Source organism: Zophobas morio, unplaced genomic scaffold (assembly GCF_036711695.1).
Source record: "Zophobas morio isolate AGI-343-1 ecotype UQ-CSIRO unplaced genomic scaffold, CSIRO_AGI_Zmor_V1 ptg000647l, whole genome shotgun sequence".
In the NCBI taxonomy this organism is placed as follows: Eukaryota; Metazoa; Arthropoda; class Insecta; order Coleoptera; family Tenebrionidae; genus Zophobas; species Zophobas morio.
In genome coordinates this window covers 1-17,064 of record NW_026972750.1, presented here as the reverse complement: position 1 = coordinate 17,064, position 17,064 = coordinate 1, and the positions used below count along the sequence as shown (strand labels likewise).

Sequence of the window (17,064 nt, the reverse complement as noted above, 5' to 3'; positions counted from 1 at the left end):
GAGGCCCTCCAAAGTATTCGCTTAAGATTATTCTATAGATTTTTAAACCCACTGTGATTTAGAAGTCTACCAAGACGTTTCAAAGAAGGAGTAGTTGCATTTCCGTCGCAAATGCTTGTTTGTTGCGTTTGCAGAACTGCAATCGTCAAATATTTCCCTGTTACAGCACAAGATTGTGCCATAACAGGGCGCGCACACAACTTATGCAAACACTGTTTTATGAACTGAAAAATTACGCTTTTTGCTCACAGAAAAGGGGTAGAGTGCCTTTAACCAAAATCACTTATCGATAATGATGCCCAAGTAACTTACTGGGGAGCCTCATGGATTTTAACATTACGTGTTAGAGCTGGAAGTAGTGCATTACATCTTGAATTGAGATTGTCCTGCTTTATTCCTCTGCATTAACAACATTCCCGTTGTCGGCACCAGTTAAGTGTAGGTATTTCCGGGACGCGTAGACAGCAGTGTCACCGGCGTAAAGTGCGATGGACGTGTGATGGTTCGCAAGAATGTCTCGCATGTTCAGCGAACAGCCGGGGTAATGACAGAGAGCGCGGGACGCCAGCTGCAAGTCGAGCGTATAACGACCTCGCAGTGCTCATTCTCATTTAAAAGATGCTGTTGAATAAACGGTCTGGGCTTGTTGTGAGGCTAACGAGTTTACCTAATGCGCGGGAATTCATGTAGGAAGCCTTCGTACGAAATGCGGAAAAAGTCTTTTTTAACGTCAATAAAGACGTCCCCCGTTGATTGTTAAAAATTAAAGTTCCGAGCTCTCCATTTATCAGAGCGCAAAAGTTATTATGCCGTCGAGTTACCTCAAATCCAAATTGGGAAAAATGAAAGGGATTCTTTTGTTCTACTAACTTTTCAAGTCGGCGTAGTAGAACAGCCCTCGCAGTTATGCCCACACTGAACGTAGACTAACGGAGCGATAATGAGTTTTAGACTTCATGATGGTGCAACCATATGACCAAAAAAGTAAACCACGTTGGTAGGGTTCGAACCCGCGACCTTAAGTATGCGCTTCATGCTTTTAACCGCTAAGCTACGACGATAACTTTTGGTCCTGGTACGATAGTTTTACGTGTTTAACCTGTTAGATGAGTCTGGGAAAGCTCTCAAAACCTGGGTAACAGCACAACAGCGATTATTTTTACCGCCTTGATAAGTAGCCAAGCGCTATTGCAGAATTTGCAAAATTGGAAAGTGTTGGTTAATCGCCATCGGCGCGACTTCTCATCACGTGCTTACCGCAGAGAAATTATTAGATTATAAAAACGTTTTCACCTGCTGTTCTCGTTTTGGTATGTCTATTGCGAATGGTTAAAGATTTAAGCGGTGTCTTACTTTCATCTTTAGAGGCAGACCAAGTTAAAGGCATGCACAGAAAAGCGAGAGGGTCGCCAAAGGGCGTTTACTTATTTTTGTCACTTTCAGCCGTTATCACGCCGTTATTAAAAGTCGGAAGTGGTAGGTAATAGAATATTTTAATTCATCTGTCGGCCGCTCCTGGCAACTATTGTGATTAGCAGTTAACCTGTTTTTTAAGTATCTGTGAAGACGACTTAACATCAATTTCTCGTCAACATTTTATGTAGCAGCGGCGTCTTATAATAGGGAGGAAGGCGTACCTACTACTTAATTTCTTTTTATACCTAAAAGGGTTGTAGCATACATAAGATAGTGTACTTTTAAAATAAAAACTCTGTTTGCAATTCAATTTATTTCATGGGCATTAGATAACTAAATTAATTAAGCATGATATACCAAGTATACATAAGGCAGCATTTACTTTTCTGGCCTTTACTTATTGAACCTGTTCTGGTGATAGGGAAACTTTTATACTACTGAGTGAGTGTAGTTTCTAATTTAGTAATTTTATAATTACCACTACCCCTTTAAAAATTTCAGTTAAGGGACAATAAGCTCGCCAAATTTGTAACTGTAAAGGAAACACTAGATGGGCAAAATTAAAAACTTATGTCGAGTATGAGGCTCTCTTAATTAAGCAAAGTAATAATCTACAGATGAAGTATATAAATTTCTATAGCTAACAAAACCAGTAAATTTTATGTAAGGTTTCAACATATTAAGGCACTTAGTATACTTAGTATAAATATGGTGACTCGTTCGTTATATTTTTTTTTTTGTAATGGGCACTGTGCTTGTTAGGTGATTCCAAAACTATTAAATAAATTTTACAGAACTTTCTGGAATTTTTAAAAAACCTACATTAAAATTTCTACTTTGTTTGCCTGTAATATACAAGGTTTCGAAACCTTTAAACATGTGAAACCCACAATTAAGGGAAAAATATCTCAACTGCAAGCTCGGACTATAATTTCAAGTTTAAATTCAATGACATTACTTTAAAATTCTCTTAGAATAATTATTATTATTTCATGCTTCTATTAAAGCTTTTAGTTACTGGCTCTTGCTTAGCACCACCAGAGTCAACAGAAATCTGGTTATTAAAAAATGACAAAAAAAGCTTTCCTTTAAAAAGTTGTTGCAAACCCCATTTAAAAAAAAATTTTTTTTACCAATCAACTTAAAATTTTTTAACTCACATTTTTTGGCGTACTGAATTGAATTTTTTCTATTAAAAAATTCTGAACAACTGATACTTCTGGTATACCGAACCTATGCGTTTTTTGTATATAAATAACATCCCAAGAAGTCCTTAGGTGTAACTCATTTACTTTTTTGTAAGTATATTAACATCTTTAACGATAAGGCAACTCTGATAGAAAAAAAAAATACCATTTTATAGTCATAACGTTCGATTCTCTGTTTGGCCTTACTTTTTTCTCGAAAAAAATTCCCACTATTTCCCTAATTATAGCAACAAGTTAAGAACGAGCGCAACCCTTCTAATAATAATAAAGTTTTATATTAAAAAAATTTAAAAGTCCAAAAAAACAAATCTCTTGTTGGTTACTATTAAAGTGCTAACAGACCTACGCTTTAATATAATTAATATGTATTTACATCGTTTACAATTAACACATAATACATTTGTCTGCCAAGGTGGTATCTCGTCCCTTGCAAAAAAAAATTATATCTTTCTTTGAATTCCGGGAAAAACTGTTCGACAGAATGTTGTTTAATTCTTTAGTAATTTACTCAGTCTTAGAGATCTGTATATCATTTGTTAAGTCAATATCTCACTTTTTGCAACTATATAGTTAATTCATTTTCGGAAAGAGAATTTTTTATTATCAGCATAAAAATTCATTACAATTAATTATTTTATAGAGAACTTTGTTGTTTTAGTCTCACTCTACTGTTTTACATTGTGTTCTAACGATGTATTTAGTTTTTCGTTAAAGTGGAAGTACTACCCCTTGACAACGTAGTTCACTAGTCGAACTGTAGCGCTTATAGCGTTGCTGTGATAGAAAAACAGACTAATCGATAATATCTTGCTTTGCACCTTCACAATTACACTCACATATACTAATTATTAAAGTATTAAAAAAAGAGGCAAAGTCTATTGTGGGTAGGACCAATAACACTATTTTGGATATTGAAAAGAATTACTATTAGTTTTTAGGTTTTTTGAGTAAACATGAATATTATTGACAACCTGAAATAAAGTTTTATTTACGTTTGACTACTTGTCTTATAGTAAAATGTATAAATAATATGCTTGTATAACGCATTACATATTTCTAAATATTAATAGCAAAAAGTAAAGTAATATGTTGATACAACCTTTACCGTATCATTGAGTTGGTAGTAGTTACACTTGTATTTTTCAGCATTTTAATGAAATAATAAAAAAAGTATATAGGGGAGAAGGTGGATTAAACTAGTAATATTTATTAAATATCGTTTGAATAATCCGCACAATTTTTGGTGCAAGAAGTGTATACTGGGCTCTTACATATGTTTGTGCTTTGTTAGTTTAGTGTGTGTTTCTTGTTTTCAAGTAGTACAAGGTAAGGATTTTTATAACACATTATGGAGTTTCTTCATTATTAGAGATGTAATTTTTTAAACTATCGCTTATGGGTAATACTATATTATGTTTGCCAGTAGGCAGTCGTATTTCTCAAAACAATGATTCACCCTACATTAACCCACCGTCACCTATTTTTGTTTTGTGCTTGCGGAGTACTTTCAACCAACCGTTAAGTGGTAGATTCAATTTAAAATCTATTCTTTAGATAGTTTGGAGTAAAACCCAAATAATGAAATAAGCAATAAAAGAATGCTTGAGTAAAGAATACAGTACTAGTGAAGGGGCTAGAAATTGTGAGATTAATCGCAATAATTTGCAAAGTAAACTGTTTATATTATCAAGCTTAATCAGAATGACAGATATGTAGACTCAGATCCTGGTGCAGAAGTGAAAGAAACCGAAACAAGAATATATCCGAAACAAATATGCGGTTAAGCAAGTATTATCGAGACATGAGGATGTCGAGCTCGCGGATTATTAAAGAGCTCAATCAAATTATAACTGCTAGTATATGAATTTGCAAAGGCTTTACCCGTACGCAAGTATCCTTCTAATTGGAATGTAATGAAATGGCTAATAGGATATTTTCTTGTTTTTTTTTCGCAATTTTTTCTAGGAAAAATTTTATTGTCGAGTGGAGGAAAGGAATCATGCCTCCCCATAATGATTTATTACTACCAAACCATAAATACAGGCCTCATGAGAGAAGTACTGCTTTAAATAAGCAAAGGGTGAAGCACTTTCTAAAAAAAATTTTTTTTTTAAATGACAAATATACGATTAGACCTGTTCGGTAACGACAGTTATGAGACCGGTAAAAGTTGTAACCATAAAAGGTAAAAAACAAGTGATTGCACAGGTGCCCTCTGGAGAACAAGGAGTAATAACATTTGTGGGCATTATTAATGCATTAGAAGGAGCAATCCTCGTGTACTATCTTGCAAGGGTTAGGATGCCCCGAGGTATATTTAACAAACGGTTTCGAACACAGCTTTCTCTTAGACACCAGATTGGGCAAGATCTCCAAAGAATAAAATAAATTTTGAATTATATCAGATTGAAAAAAATGTAAATTGTTGTTCTATTATCCATCCTTTCCCCTAGTGGTTTTTTGAAAACGACGAACACCACTCATAATACTTCGAACCGTCTGGAACGGCAAAGCTTTTTTTATGCACCTTCCAGACATGTTAAAGTGAAATACAACACACATATTAACAATTAATGAAGGTGTTATAGGTTTTGTTTAAAAGCACTCAGAACTATTGTTCTGAAATTTGGATTGTTAGTATAATTTTTTTTTGGAAGAGATAAGAAAAGAAGATTTAACTTTAACTTGAATAGATCAAAAAATTGGGAAATTAATTCTTTCTATAAATTCTATATCTTTTTTTCTGATATTAATTTAATTTTTCATTACCTGTAAAGTTTTATGATGCTAAATAAACTTAAAGAAGACCTAGAGGTGTTTTTTAGGTTTGAAATATTAAAAATGATTAAAAACTTTTATGGTTAGATAAAAGAGCTAAGGCATCAGTATTAGTTATCTAAGAACAGAACATTGATTTTGTTTGGCTTGCAATTGAGAGTTTACAATGAAGTAAAGGAAAGTGCTATAAACTGATAATGTTAATGAATAAATTATAATTAAAGAAGGATGTTGAATTACTACTATCTACCTATCAATAAAGTGGTAAAAGAACGAATAAAAACAATCGGTAATCTTCTTAAATAAGTAACAATTAAAGTTGCACTGCCCTCTTCCATCGAGCTTTTTTTTTTTAAACCGCTCTCTTCTAACCTCTTGTGCTTTACATTAATATAGTTCCGCACAAATGCCTGTATATATTTATTTTTATTTTTCTTACAATTAAACAGTTTATTTATAAGATAAAGGTTAATTCTTTATTATATATTAAAAGGCTTATCAATCATCTTTTGATGCTACTTCTTATCAATTGCTAAGTAACCTCTCATTGTTACCTTTGCGAACTACCTATAAAGGGCCAGCCCCTAAAGCAGGTTAAAATACAATAGATTTTGAATTTTTTTTCTACTATTATCACTATGGGCTTACGAAAGTTAATAGGCTATACAATATCTTTTTTTAAAAAAAATTCATAGACTCGAGTACTGAGGATGTTATTGACGAGGCATTTAAATATTACCGGGCGAATGTGTTTTTCAAGCAATTCGAAATCAAAACTCCTGCCGATCGTGTTTTGATTTATGTAACGTTGTTTATTCAAGCATGTTTAGCTGCCACCATGAAGTGCAACACCGCTAACGAAGCTAAGAAACAACTAAACTCACTAGCACTTACTAATTTCTCCATTCCAGGTTTCTTTTTTTTTTAAAATAAAGTTGAGGTTTACGGAAAAATTAATACAGTTTTTCTTTTATTAACCTCTTGAAAATATTTTATAATTACTGAATTTTTCTTGTGAGGATTATAAACAAATTTATTTTTTTCTGTTGACTTTTACAACTACTGTTGTAGGAATTTCTTTATTATTCGCTGCTCTTTTTTATTTTATTTTTATTTTAAAGAATGGAGCTTGGAGCATATTTTTATTTCTATTTATTTTCTTTCTAACCCTACAGTAGTCGCACCTCTTATTAGACATTAGTAGTCGCAGTAGGTCTCTCAGGCCCCTTGAGTTTTTAATTTTTTACTTTTATATTAATAAAAAATACAGTTAATTTTTGGACACTTGTTGTTTATGGAGATATTAGGATACAGGTCATACTAAACTTTAACTTATATATAATTTGAAAATTTAGAAGACAAAATAATTTTCAGGTCTGTGAGGCCCCCCACGACTACTGTAGGGTCAAGTGCAATAATAGAAATAACCAAATTTATGTATTTGCCATTTTATATAATAAAAAATTAATTTTTTCTTACGGATTACGTTCTTCGTTAGTTATATTATAAATACTTTTGATTAACCTTTTGAGTTACAATTTGATTACAAAATAATTTTTTATAAATAGTACTTTACTAAATTTTATAAAAAGTATTGTATTTTTTAAAGTGTCTCTATTTATTATGAACTAATTGTGTTTGCAGTAGTTGTTAGTATTTAAAAGAAATATATATTTTTTTAATTTATTTAGAATTCTGCATGCAACCATTAAGAATTCGTAATTTTCTATTAAATTATACAAATTTCTTTAAAAATAGTAAAGTTATTATTTAATAAAAATTTGATTTGCAAAATAATTAAGTTTAATTTATTTAATTAAAATTTTACGTTAATACCTCTATCAAAAGTTTGTTGCAAAGTTTTTAATAATAAAGAAATTGTAATTTTTTTAAAGGACTTTTCAGAAAAAATTATGTTATATTTTTGCTTTAATATTTTTATATAGTAGTTATATTTTAAAGTTTTTTATTATTCTTTACATTTTTTGATTCTCCAAAGGAATATTATAAATATATTTTTTTAACAATTTTTTTTTAATTTTTTGGTATATGATAAAAAATTTGGTCTTATAGTTTACAGAAAATTAATAATGCTATATGCGGAGTGAATTAAATTTTTTTTAATTAGTTTAATTTAAAATTTTCTTTGATAATTGATAAAAGAGTGAAGTTACATTTTTTTTTTTTAAGTTTTGTTTAATAAAAAATTTTACTAAAATTTTTTTAAATAATTCAATTTTTATTAGTAATTTAAAAAATCTATAAAGCACTTTAAAAAAAATTTTACATATAATTTCTAAATAAACAGTAGAAATTAAATATAATTTTTATGAATAATAATGATAATATAATATTATTTATAATTGCTTTTTTTAATACTTTTTTTTTTAAACTTTTTCAATAATTAAATTACATTAAAAAAAGTTTATGAGTTATAATATTAATTAAAAGCAATAAAAGTTTAATTTTTCATTTATTATAATTAAAAATGTTTTGGTGTTTTTGTGAGTTTTTAGTAATTTTGTTAATTAATTTTATATAATTTTCGTATTATAAATTTTTTTTTAGCATAAAATAGTTTTATTATATTTATTTTATTAACAAAATATATAATTTAATAAAGTAATAAAAGTATTTTTATAATCATTAATATTTAATTTTTTTTATGAACTTTGTTATGTTTAAATTATATTTAAGTCATTCTGTTAAAAATTAAATTTTATAATTTTTGTTTTAATAATAATTTATAGAAAAAAAGGAAGTTTATTATTAAAATTTTAATAATAAAAAAATTTAACATATTTTCTTTAATTCTGCTTTAATCATTTTATTTAAATATAATTACATTATATTAAGCCAAGTTAAATTTTTATTATATATTTAAACTCAAATAGTAATTTTTATAATTAATAATCAATATAATTTATAAATTTTTTCAGTTTATTTTTTTATAAAAAGTTGCTTAGAGATTTGAAATTATATTTAGTCATTTTTTTAACTTAATAAAACTTTTAATTTTCTTTTTCATATTTTAAATTTATTTTATTTTTATATTTATTTTTTTTAATTATAAAAGATTATCATTTTTTTATAATTTTATTTTTGTTAATGAAGCGAAATATTTTAAATAGTGCGAGTTTTATTTTTGAAAAATAAAAAAAATTTTTTAAAGAAATTATTTTAGATAGATCTTATATATTTCAAAAGTTTTGATTAATATTATAATATTAAAATCAGTTATTATTTTTTTAATTTACTTATTCTGTAATAATGTATGGAAATTCTTATTAAATTTTTTTGTAGTAAAAGTTTTATAAAATATAATCTTGAATTTAATTTAAAATTATTTTCACTCAAACTTATAGTTGTAATCTGCATTTGTTTTAAGGATTGGCGTTGAGTTTATTTTTAAAACTTTTAACTTTTTGAAATTAGATTGAATTTATGTGATAAAGTGGTAATTTGTACTGTTATATAAATTTTCTTTAAATAAATTTATATAGTAATATTGTATAATGAACTTTTATGTATTTTTTTATAATTGATATTTTTTTAACTAAAAGTTTTGTAACGCTAAAAATTTTAAATTCTCTAAAAAATTATATGAAATTATATAATAATTTTTCTGACGTTATTAAATTAAATTTTTTATAATATTTTTAACTCAAAACAAATTTTAATTAATGGTTAAATGTAATTATTTTTTTTGATAAAAACATTTTATGTGGATTTTATTATACTTTAAGATTTTATAAAGATACTTTAAACATTAATTATAATTTTACAATAATATAATTTAAATTTTTGATAAAACTTATAAATTTGCTAATTAGATTTTACTCTAATTTTTTTTATTAAGAAATGTCTGCTAATTCATATGAGTTTTTGTTATCAAATTAATTTATGCAATTTTCTACATTAAAAGAAACTTTTTTTAATTTTTTAATATTTTTAAACGCAAATAAATTAATAAGTTGTTAAAAGTAATTTATTTGTTCTAAATAAGAAATTTTTTTGAAATATATTGTATTTAAAAAATATTTACATAAAAAAAATTAAAAATTATAGAACAATAAAATTCTAAGATTTATTAAATTTTAATTAATTCATGCAGGTTTGCGAATTATATAATTTTATGTTATTCTTAAGAATTAATTATGTAATTTCATTATACTAAATATTAAAAGAAAATTCGGCAAATGTTCATATTTTATAAAATTTATAAATGGAACTCTATTTTTAATATTATAAATTTAATTTTTTTTTAAGGGGACCCTTCATTTCCTTTGAACTCTCTTTATTCTTCTCCAAAGAACCATAGCGAAGCCGGTATTATTTTTGCTTATACAATACTATTTATATATTTTATGAATTTATAATTATTAGATTATATTATTTTCAATTATTATTTTTTTTGTTTTTATTTCAATATTTTATTAAAATTAAAAATAAAATTTAACTAAGAAGTGAATACATATAGAAATAAAATTTAAAATAATGTAGATTATAGTGAAAAAACGCAATACTTATAAAGTAATATCTTAGAAAAAGGCATCAAGTCTTGCAAAAAAATGTTATTAATAAAAAATTTAAGAAAAATAAATTAAATATATTTTTTTCCGTTAAAGTTTGATTCTTTTTTAAATTTTTTTTTTCAAGTTTATTTTTATTATTTAAATTTCAATTTTTTATCTTATTTTATATATTGACATTTTGGTCAATTTCTTGTGCTATTGTTAAAATATAAAATTTTTTTTTACTGGAAAGTTTAAAAGCTTGTAAAGATATATTTTATTTTCTTTATAACTAAAATTTTGTTTGGTTTTTTTATAATTAGATCTTGTATATTACTCTGATTAGCTTAGAATGTTAATTTTTCTTTGATTTTTTATATATTTTCACAATTAATTAAAACTTTTATTTACTAAAATATTCATATTTTTTGTAAAATTTTTTATATCAGTTTTTGTAACTAAAATTTATACCATAAGTTTAATTTTTTTATAAATATTTAATTACTTGTACTTAATTCTTTTAATTTCTATTTTATTCGAACTTAGCTTTATTCTATAATTAACTTTTAATGTTAATGTTTTTTCTCTTCCATTTATTCTACTGGTTTTTTAATAAAAAATTATTAAATTTTGTCTACTTTATATGCCATTTATCTACTTTTTAAATCTTTTTACACGATAAATTGTATTAAAAGTTTATTTATAGATTAGTTTACTAAAAAGTTAAAATTTCTCGTCAAGTTATTTTTATTGATCTTTTTGCTTCCAGAACCTTCTTATAATAAAATATAAATTACTTTATTTAGTCCATTTTATAACTAAAATTTATTTTACTGTTTTTTTTATAATAATTTAAATTTTGTTAAACTTTTTCATTTATTTTTTATGTTATTTTTGTACTTTTTAGTAAATAATTTCATTTTTCTAATATTTTCTTTTAGAATTTTTTCGACCTTTTTAATTTAATGCATGAAAGAGTTTTGTTTACAACTTTAATTAATTTTTTTTTAATTTCTTTTATTCCTCTAAAAACTAAATTCTAAATTTTATTTATTAACTTTTTACGTCTAATTAATCATTTTTTTTAACAGAAGATTTATTCTTTTATGTTTTTTAATACTCTTAAAATTAATATTTAACGTTATTGTCTCGAATTTTTTTTTTTAATTTTTATAATTTAATATTTTTCTCGAATCTTTTAGACAACCTCTTTTAAAGTAAGATTATTTATTAGAAAATTTTAATTTTTATATTATCATTACCAACTATTTTTATTGTTTATATATTTTTCTTATTTTAAAAAACTTTAAAGCGTTATTTTTTAATTTTTGATTAATTAATTATTAAAATTAAGTCTATAATTATCTCAACTGAAAACTTCTTTTTATTTTTATAAAAACTTTGAAGTTATTTATAGATTCCTTATTGATTACTTAAATTATTTTCTTATAAACAATTTATAACAAAAGCTTTGTTTAATTCATTTTTTAATTTTACCGAAATATTGAGCCATTATTTTTAGCTTCTATATTAAATAATTAATATCCTACTTTTTGAAAATATTATTTTCAGAATTTTTTTGTACTTTTTTTATTTCACAAAAACTTCGAAGCATTATTTATTAATTTCTTATAAATAAATTAATAATTAGCTCGTGTAGTAATTTTTACAGAAGTTTTTATTATAATCCACAGAAACTTTAGGCATTACTTTTATAATTTTTATTAATTAAAATATTTTTTTATTATTTAACTAAAAAGTTTGATAATTTTTTTCTTAAAAATATAAATTTTACAGAAACTCTACGACAATTTTTTCAGCAAATTCGAAGTGAAGTTGTTGAGCGATTTGTTCCAATTGTCTTTAAAGATGACAAGCCGGATAAGGTAAATTACTATACGAATTATAAAATTCTTTTCTAATTCTAATACTTATAAAAAATTAAAAAAATTAATTTTTAAAAAATATAAAACAGTAAGAACTATAGATTTCTGTTGCAAACTTCGCAATTAGAAAATAATTCAAAAATTTGATTTACAATTTATATTTATTATAAAATTATAAAACTTAGAAAATTCAGAAAAGCGATTTGTTGGCTGCTGGCCATAAAAAAAATCCCGGCATAAGATTTTAATTAATTTAATAAAATTTTAGAGTTATCTTACTGTAAAAAATAAATTTAAGAGTGTATTAAAATTTTGAATGTAATAAATATAGTAATAAATAGTAAATATGCAAACAAAAGTTTTTTTAGAAATAATTTTTAGTAATTATAAGTAAATTTAAGTATTGTTTTTTCTTTATAATAAAATCAATTTGTAAAAATATTAATTTTTTATATTTTTAATGACGCAATTAGTTAGAGTAAATCCATGTCAACTTATTAATTAATTTTATCATAATTATTTTTGTTTAAACAGTTTGAATTTATCAAAGAATTAAAATATACTTTATATGTAAAATTTTCAAATTTATTTATATAGAATTATTGGATGATCATAATTTTCAACATTTATAATTTTGCTTGACAAATTTTTAATGTTCTCTACTTTTTTTAAATTTGTAGTAAAAATAATTTTTAATCTAAAAAATATAATTTCATTTGTAATTATTTATCAAATTTTATAATTTCTAACTTTTTATTACTCTTTTTATAAAATTTAAAATTTTTGCATTTAAAAAAGTTTTCTATATAAATTATTAATTCTGAAATAAATAAATATTTAATTTATTATAACTAAAGTTTTTATATGCAGTTCTCATTATTTTTATTAATATTAAAAAATATATTTTAGTTGACAAAAAGTAATTTTGTTTATAAATTTTAATTTTTAAAAAAACAATTTTTTAATTGTATTATTAATTATAAATAAAATATTGAATTTATTATTCGTAAATGTTATTTTACTTTTTTATAAAAATTATTATTAAATTAATGTTTATTAGTTTATTTTTTAATATTTTATTAATATATTATTTATTTTTATTAGTGGTGGATGTGTTTGGCTAAAAGAAAGTTTATGAACACCAGCATTGATTGAATTTATTTCTAATAAATTTACTTTTATTTAAGTTTCTAATTATTTCGAAATGTTATAGTCGTATAAAAAAAGTTATTTAGTATTCATTAATATTATATAAAAAATTTTATTAAAGATTTAGTCAAACGCTTTTTAGGGTTTTTTATTACAAACGAAATTATTATAATTTCAATTATTATCAAAAAAATTTAGTAAAATTTATATTTGTTCAGAAGTTAGAAAAAAAATTTACTAAGTTAAATTATTTTTATTAAATACAGTGTTAATTATCAGTTATAATAATTTTTTTTATACGTTTATATATATATAAATTTTTGATCATTAAAAATTCTATTATATAATGATAAATTTAACTAAAAGAAACTTAAAGTTTTATTAACATCTTTAAAAATTTTCTGTACGTTTAAGAGTGACTTTATGAATGTTGTTATTATAAAAGATTGGAGTTTTAGAAAATTGTAAAATTTATTAAAACTAAAGCAAAATTAGTTTTACAGGGAAATATTCTATACGAAATTTGACAGTCTAGCTAAAAGTTATAAACTTATCGCAACAATGACCTTAATGTTAGACTTTCATTAAAAAAATTAGAGTCGAAAATTGTGTATATTACACAACTCTTTTTTTCACATTGTTATTCTAAACCTCCACTTCGCTTAGCTTTTACGATTTCACTATAGCGCCTTAATTAATAATGTAAGGAAGGTAGGAGTAGAACTATTTTACTGAATTACTTCGCACTGCACCCGACAGATAAAATCTCTCGAGTGAGTACGTCTTTTTAAGGTTTTTTTATACTCTGCTCACATGCGCATATTATTAACATGTTTATAACAAGTATAATTGGTTCTTGCGCGTTGAGTACACGCAATCTTTAATTTAAACTTTTAACGAAGTGCGCATTAATCGGTGACTTCTCAGTAGAACTCTTAACAGTAAACGCACATAGTTAACATAAAAAATTTTCAAGAGAAAAAGTAGATCAATTATTAATTTATATAACGCCTTTTAAATAAGTTTTTAGTCTTTGTAATTTGTCGCTAAATTAAGCATTTTTTAACTTTATTTGTAACACATTTTTGGGTTTTTTTTTTATCAACCAGCATTTGGGAGTTTCAATAAACTCAACGTTTTGCGGAAAGTAAAATTGACTTTATAGCGGTTGCCAAGGTTTATAACTTCCCGTATATTAATAATGCAAAAAAAATTTAGTTTGTACAGTGAGATATATTTATATATTATCGGGAAAAAAATATAAATTTATTGGAACGTAATGCGTACCTGAAAAATGAGTAAAATATCTACTTATAGCAAGTTCTCAGCTAAATAAATTAAAATTTACTTCCAGTGTACACATAATATGTAAAATACATGTTTCGATTTAAGAAAGGCAGTTTTTTTTATATAAAATCCTAGATAGGTGCGTCATTGCAAAGTTGAATGAAATAACTACTTTACAGCAAGTTTTTAACTAAAGAATTGATTTTTTTATTATATCCGTATACTTATAATGCAATAAATATACACGCATATATATATATATTATACATTTAAGCAAGAAAATTTTTAAATAAAAAAATTGGTTTTTTTTTTTAAAAAATTTATCATTTTTTCTCAGATTCTCCTTAACTAGAGAAATCGCTTTTAATTATATAAAAATCTTTTTTCTTCCTAGATATAGTGATCTATTACTAACACAGTATGCAAAGTAATGCTACGACAAGGCATACCAAAAGCAGGATTTTATTGCTTTGTATCCAGCGCTTGTTTGTATTGTAATAAGACAATATTGTAAGAACTTTTTATTTGTGGTTCAAACTTACCACTCGCGATTTCAATGTTTTGTTGATTTTTTTATTATAATTTAAAAGTTATGATTAACAATTTTAAAGGGAAAGAATACCACGAGGACGTTTGTAATGTTAGTGTTAATTTCTTTGTCATTGTTAAGTTCAAGTTGAGAACTGGGTATTGGGTATTCACATTTATAAGTAAGGCAAAAAGAAAGATTCGCTTATGTTTTTATTTTTCCTTTAATCGAGGCAAACATATTGATAAATGATAAGTGATATTTGAAAGTATCTAGAAGCTAATTTTTGTATTTTTTAATTTTTTTTTTAGCGATGCTTTATGTCACTACTTTCTATCGTTCATACTAACTATAACAGTTTTGCTGTCGTTAATTTCTTATATATTTGGAATAGACGCGTTCCATTCCGTATATGACAAAAATTTAAATATTTATGAAGGGTATTTTAAAAAGTGCACTAACTAAGGTGAAAAAAAAGCTTTATTGTTTTAATTCTCCTTATTGCCTTCAAGAGAGTTACAGTTATTAAAATAAATTGTATTGTAGCCTTCTAGTTTGGAATAGTATAAGTGAAGTTTTCTTGTTAGAAAATGTAACTCAGTTAAGTAGTTAAAATTAGGCACACCCATTTTTCTTTTCCACACCAACTGAATAACTTTGTCGTCCTAATTTCTCATAATTCAGTAACCGAAATGGGTTTTTTATCTTGTTTAATAAGGTTATGTACTTTAACAAAGTATATAAAAGTTAATTATAAGAGGCTTTGTGTGGTAAGCTTTATGTCCCACTGTAAAATTCTACTAATTTCTAGCTTTTGTAGATCTAAAGTTCTTTTGCTTCGTTAACGGGCTACCGCCTTGGAAAAAAGGATCCTTACTATATTTTTATCAATATAATTTATCTTTCTTTTAAAAAACACTAAATTTATGAAAATCTAATAGATAAGTAAGTATATGGAATGCACAGTAAAAGATCCAATGTTTAGATGATTTTAAAGATGCTTAGGCCTTTTCTGTTTGGTGTATCATCACTAGCCAGAAAGCTTATAAGTAGGTTTCTTGACCGGTTAATATGTTTAACTGGTTTTAAAAAAAGTTCTCAATTGTTTACAATTATTCCCCCGTTCAAAACAATTACTTAAGATAGAATGTGTCAACTTTTGCGTTAAGCTTTTATAGATGTTGAGTTATACAACGGGCGAAATATTGTCATCATATTAAGATACATAGGTAAGCTGAGAATAAAATATCAGCTAGAGAAAGGTAAAAGTGAAAAATGAGTTTTAAAGCTTCAAATTTAATTTTATTATCAATAAAAAAAAAATAGTTAGCAGTTTAACAATTACGCCTTCATAATAACCACTATTAAAGACAACAATATAATAGTAAAACAAAAAATACTATATATAAAAAATTACTTAAACTATTTTCTTTTCTCGTGATAATAAAAAGCATGATAGTTTAAAAAAAAAAATAAATAAAACAGTAGCCCATAAGAAAGTGGGTGATGTTCTATCTGAGGTCAGTGCTAAGAGTTGCAGGTTTTTTGCAGAAACAGTGGGACGTAGAATATGTAAATCTACAGTTGAATGTTTTTTTTTTTAATAAGAATTATATATATATTTTTTAAATAAAGGTTAATTTTTCAAACCTTTTTTTTGCGAGAAAAGAACATCAATTATCTAAAGGCGAACGTTATAAAATATACGTGTCTACTTGTATTGATCCCTTTTATAATCTCGCACTAGAAGACTGGTGACATTTATTTTTTTATTTCTTTTTAAAATAACTATTATCTGTTCTTTATTTTCCTTATTTTATAGGATTTTTAAAAATGAAGACTTTAGTAACTACTCTATTCTCTATTTGTGGCGAAATAAACCTTCTGTTGTTTTAGGGAGAAATCAGGTGGCTTCGTTAGAGTATTAAAAATCTTAATAATATGATTTATTATAATTATTAATATTTTATTTCTATTTAATATCTATTTATGATTTATCCATAGAACCCTTGGCTAGAGTGCGAGATTTGCCTATTAGCTGAGGAAGGTGTACACTTGGTTCGAAGAAATAGTGGAGGCGGAGCAGTATATCATGTACCTTTTTAATAATTGATAGCTATACCTTTACTTTTTTTTTATAATTAGGATCTCGGGAATTTAAATTTTACTTTATTTTCTAAAACTACTGAGTTATTTACGTCTTTTGCGGTTTTCCAAGAGTTTTTTTTTAATTTTTTTTGGTTAAATAAAGATTTGAGAGGGCAAAGTTAACTTCAATGCTCGTATCCCTTTTGAAT

At 24.7% G+C, this 17,064-nt stretch overlaps 1 protein-coding gene across 1 annotated transcript; it reads left to right on the top strand.

The window, feature by feature from the left end:
• Positions 1–5,745: 5,745 nt before the first annotated feature.
• LOC135121630 (actin-related protein 2/3 complex subunit 3-like) lies at positions 5,746–12,974 on the top strand. Its single transcript, XM_064045942.1, has 6 exons — positions 5,746–5,814; positions 5,896–5,995; positions 6,098–6,313; positions 9,672–9,731; positions 11,714–11,802; positions 12,907–12,974. The coding sequence occupies exons 1-6, from the start codon at positions 5,809–5,811 to the stop codon at positions 12,955–12,957; spliced, it is 522 nt and encodes a 173-aa protein (XP_063902012.1). The 5' UTR covers positions 5,746–5,808; the 3' UTR covers positions 12,958–12,974.
• Positions 12,975–17,064: the final 4,090 nt, after the last annotated feature.

Coding starts and splice junctions, on each gene's coding strand:
- LOC135121630 (XM_064045942.1), top strand. Junction 5,996..6,097: donor AGGGCCAGCCCCTAAAGCAG/GTTAAAATACAA, acceptor AAAAATTCATAG/ACTCGAGTACTGAGGATGTT. Junction 9,732..11,713: donor AAAGAACCATAGCGAAGCCG/GTATTATTTTTG, acceptor TAAATTTTACAG/AAACTCTACGACAATTTTTT.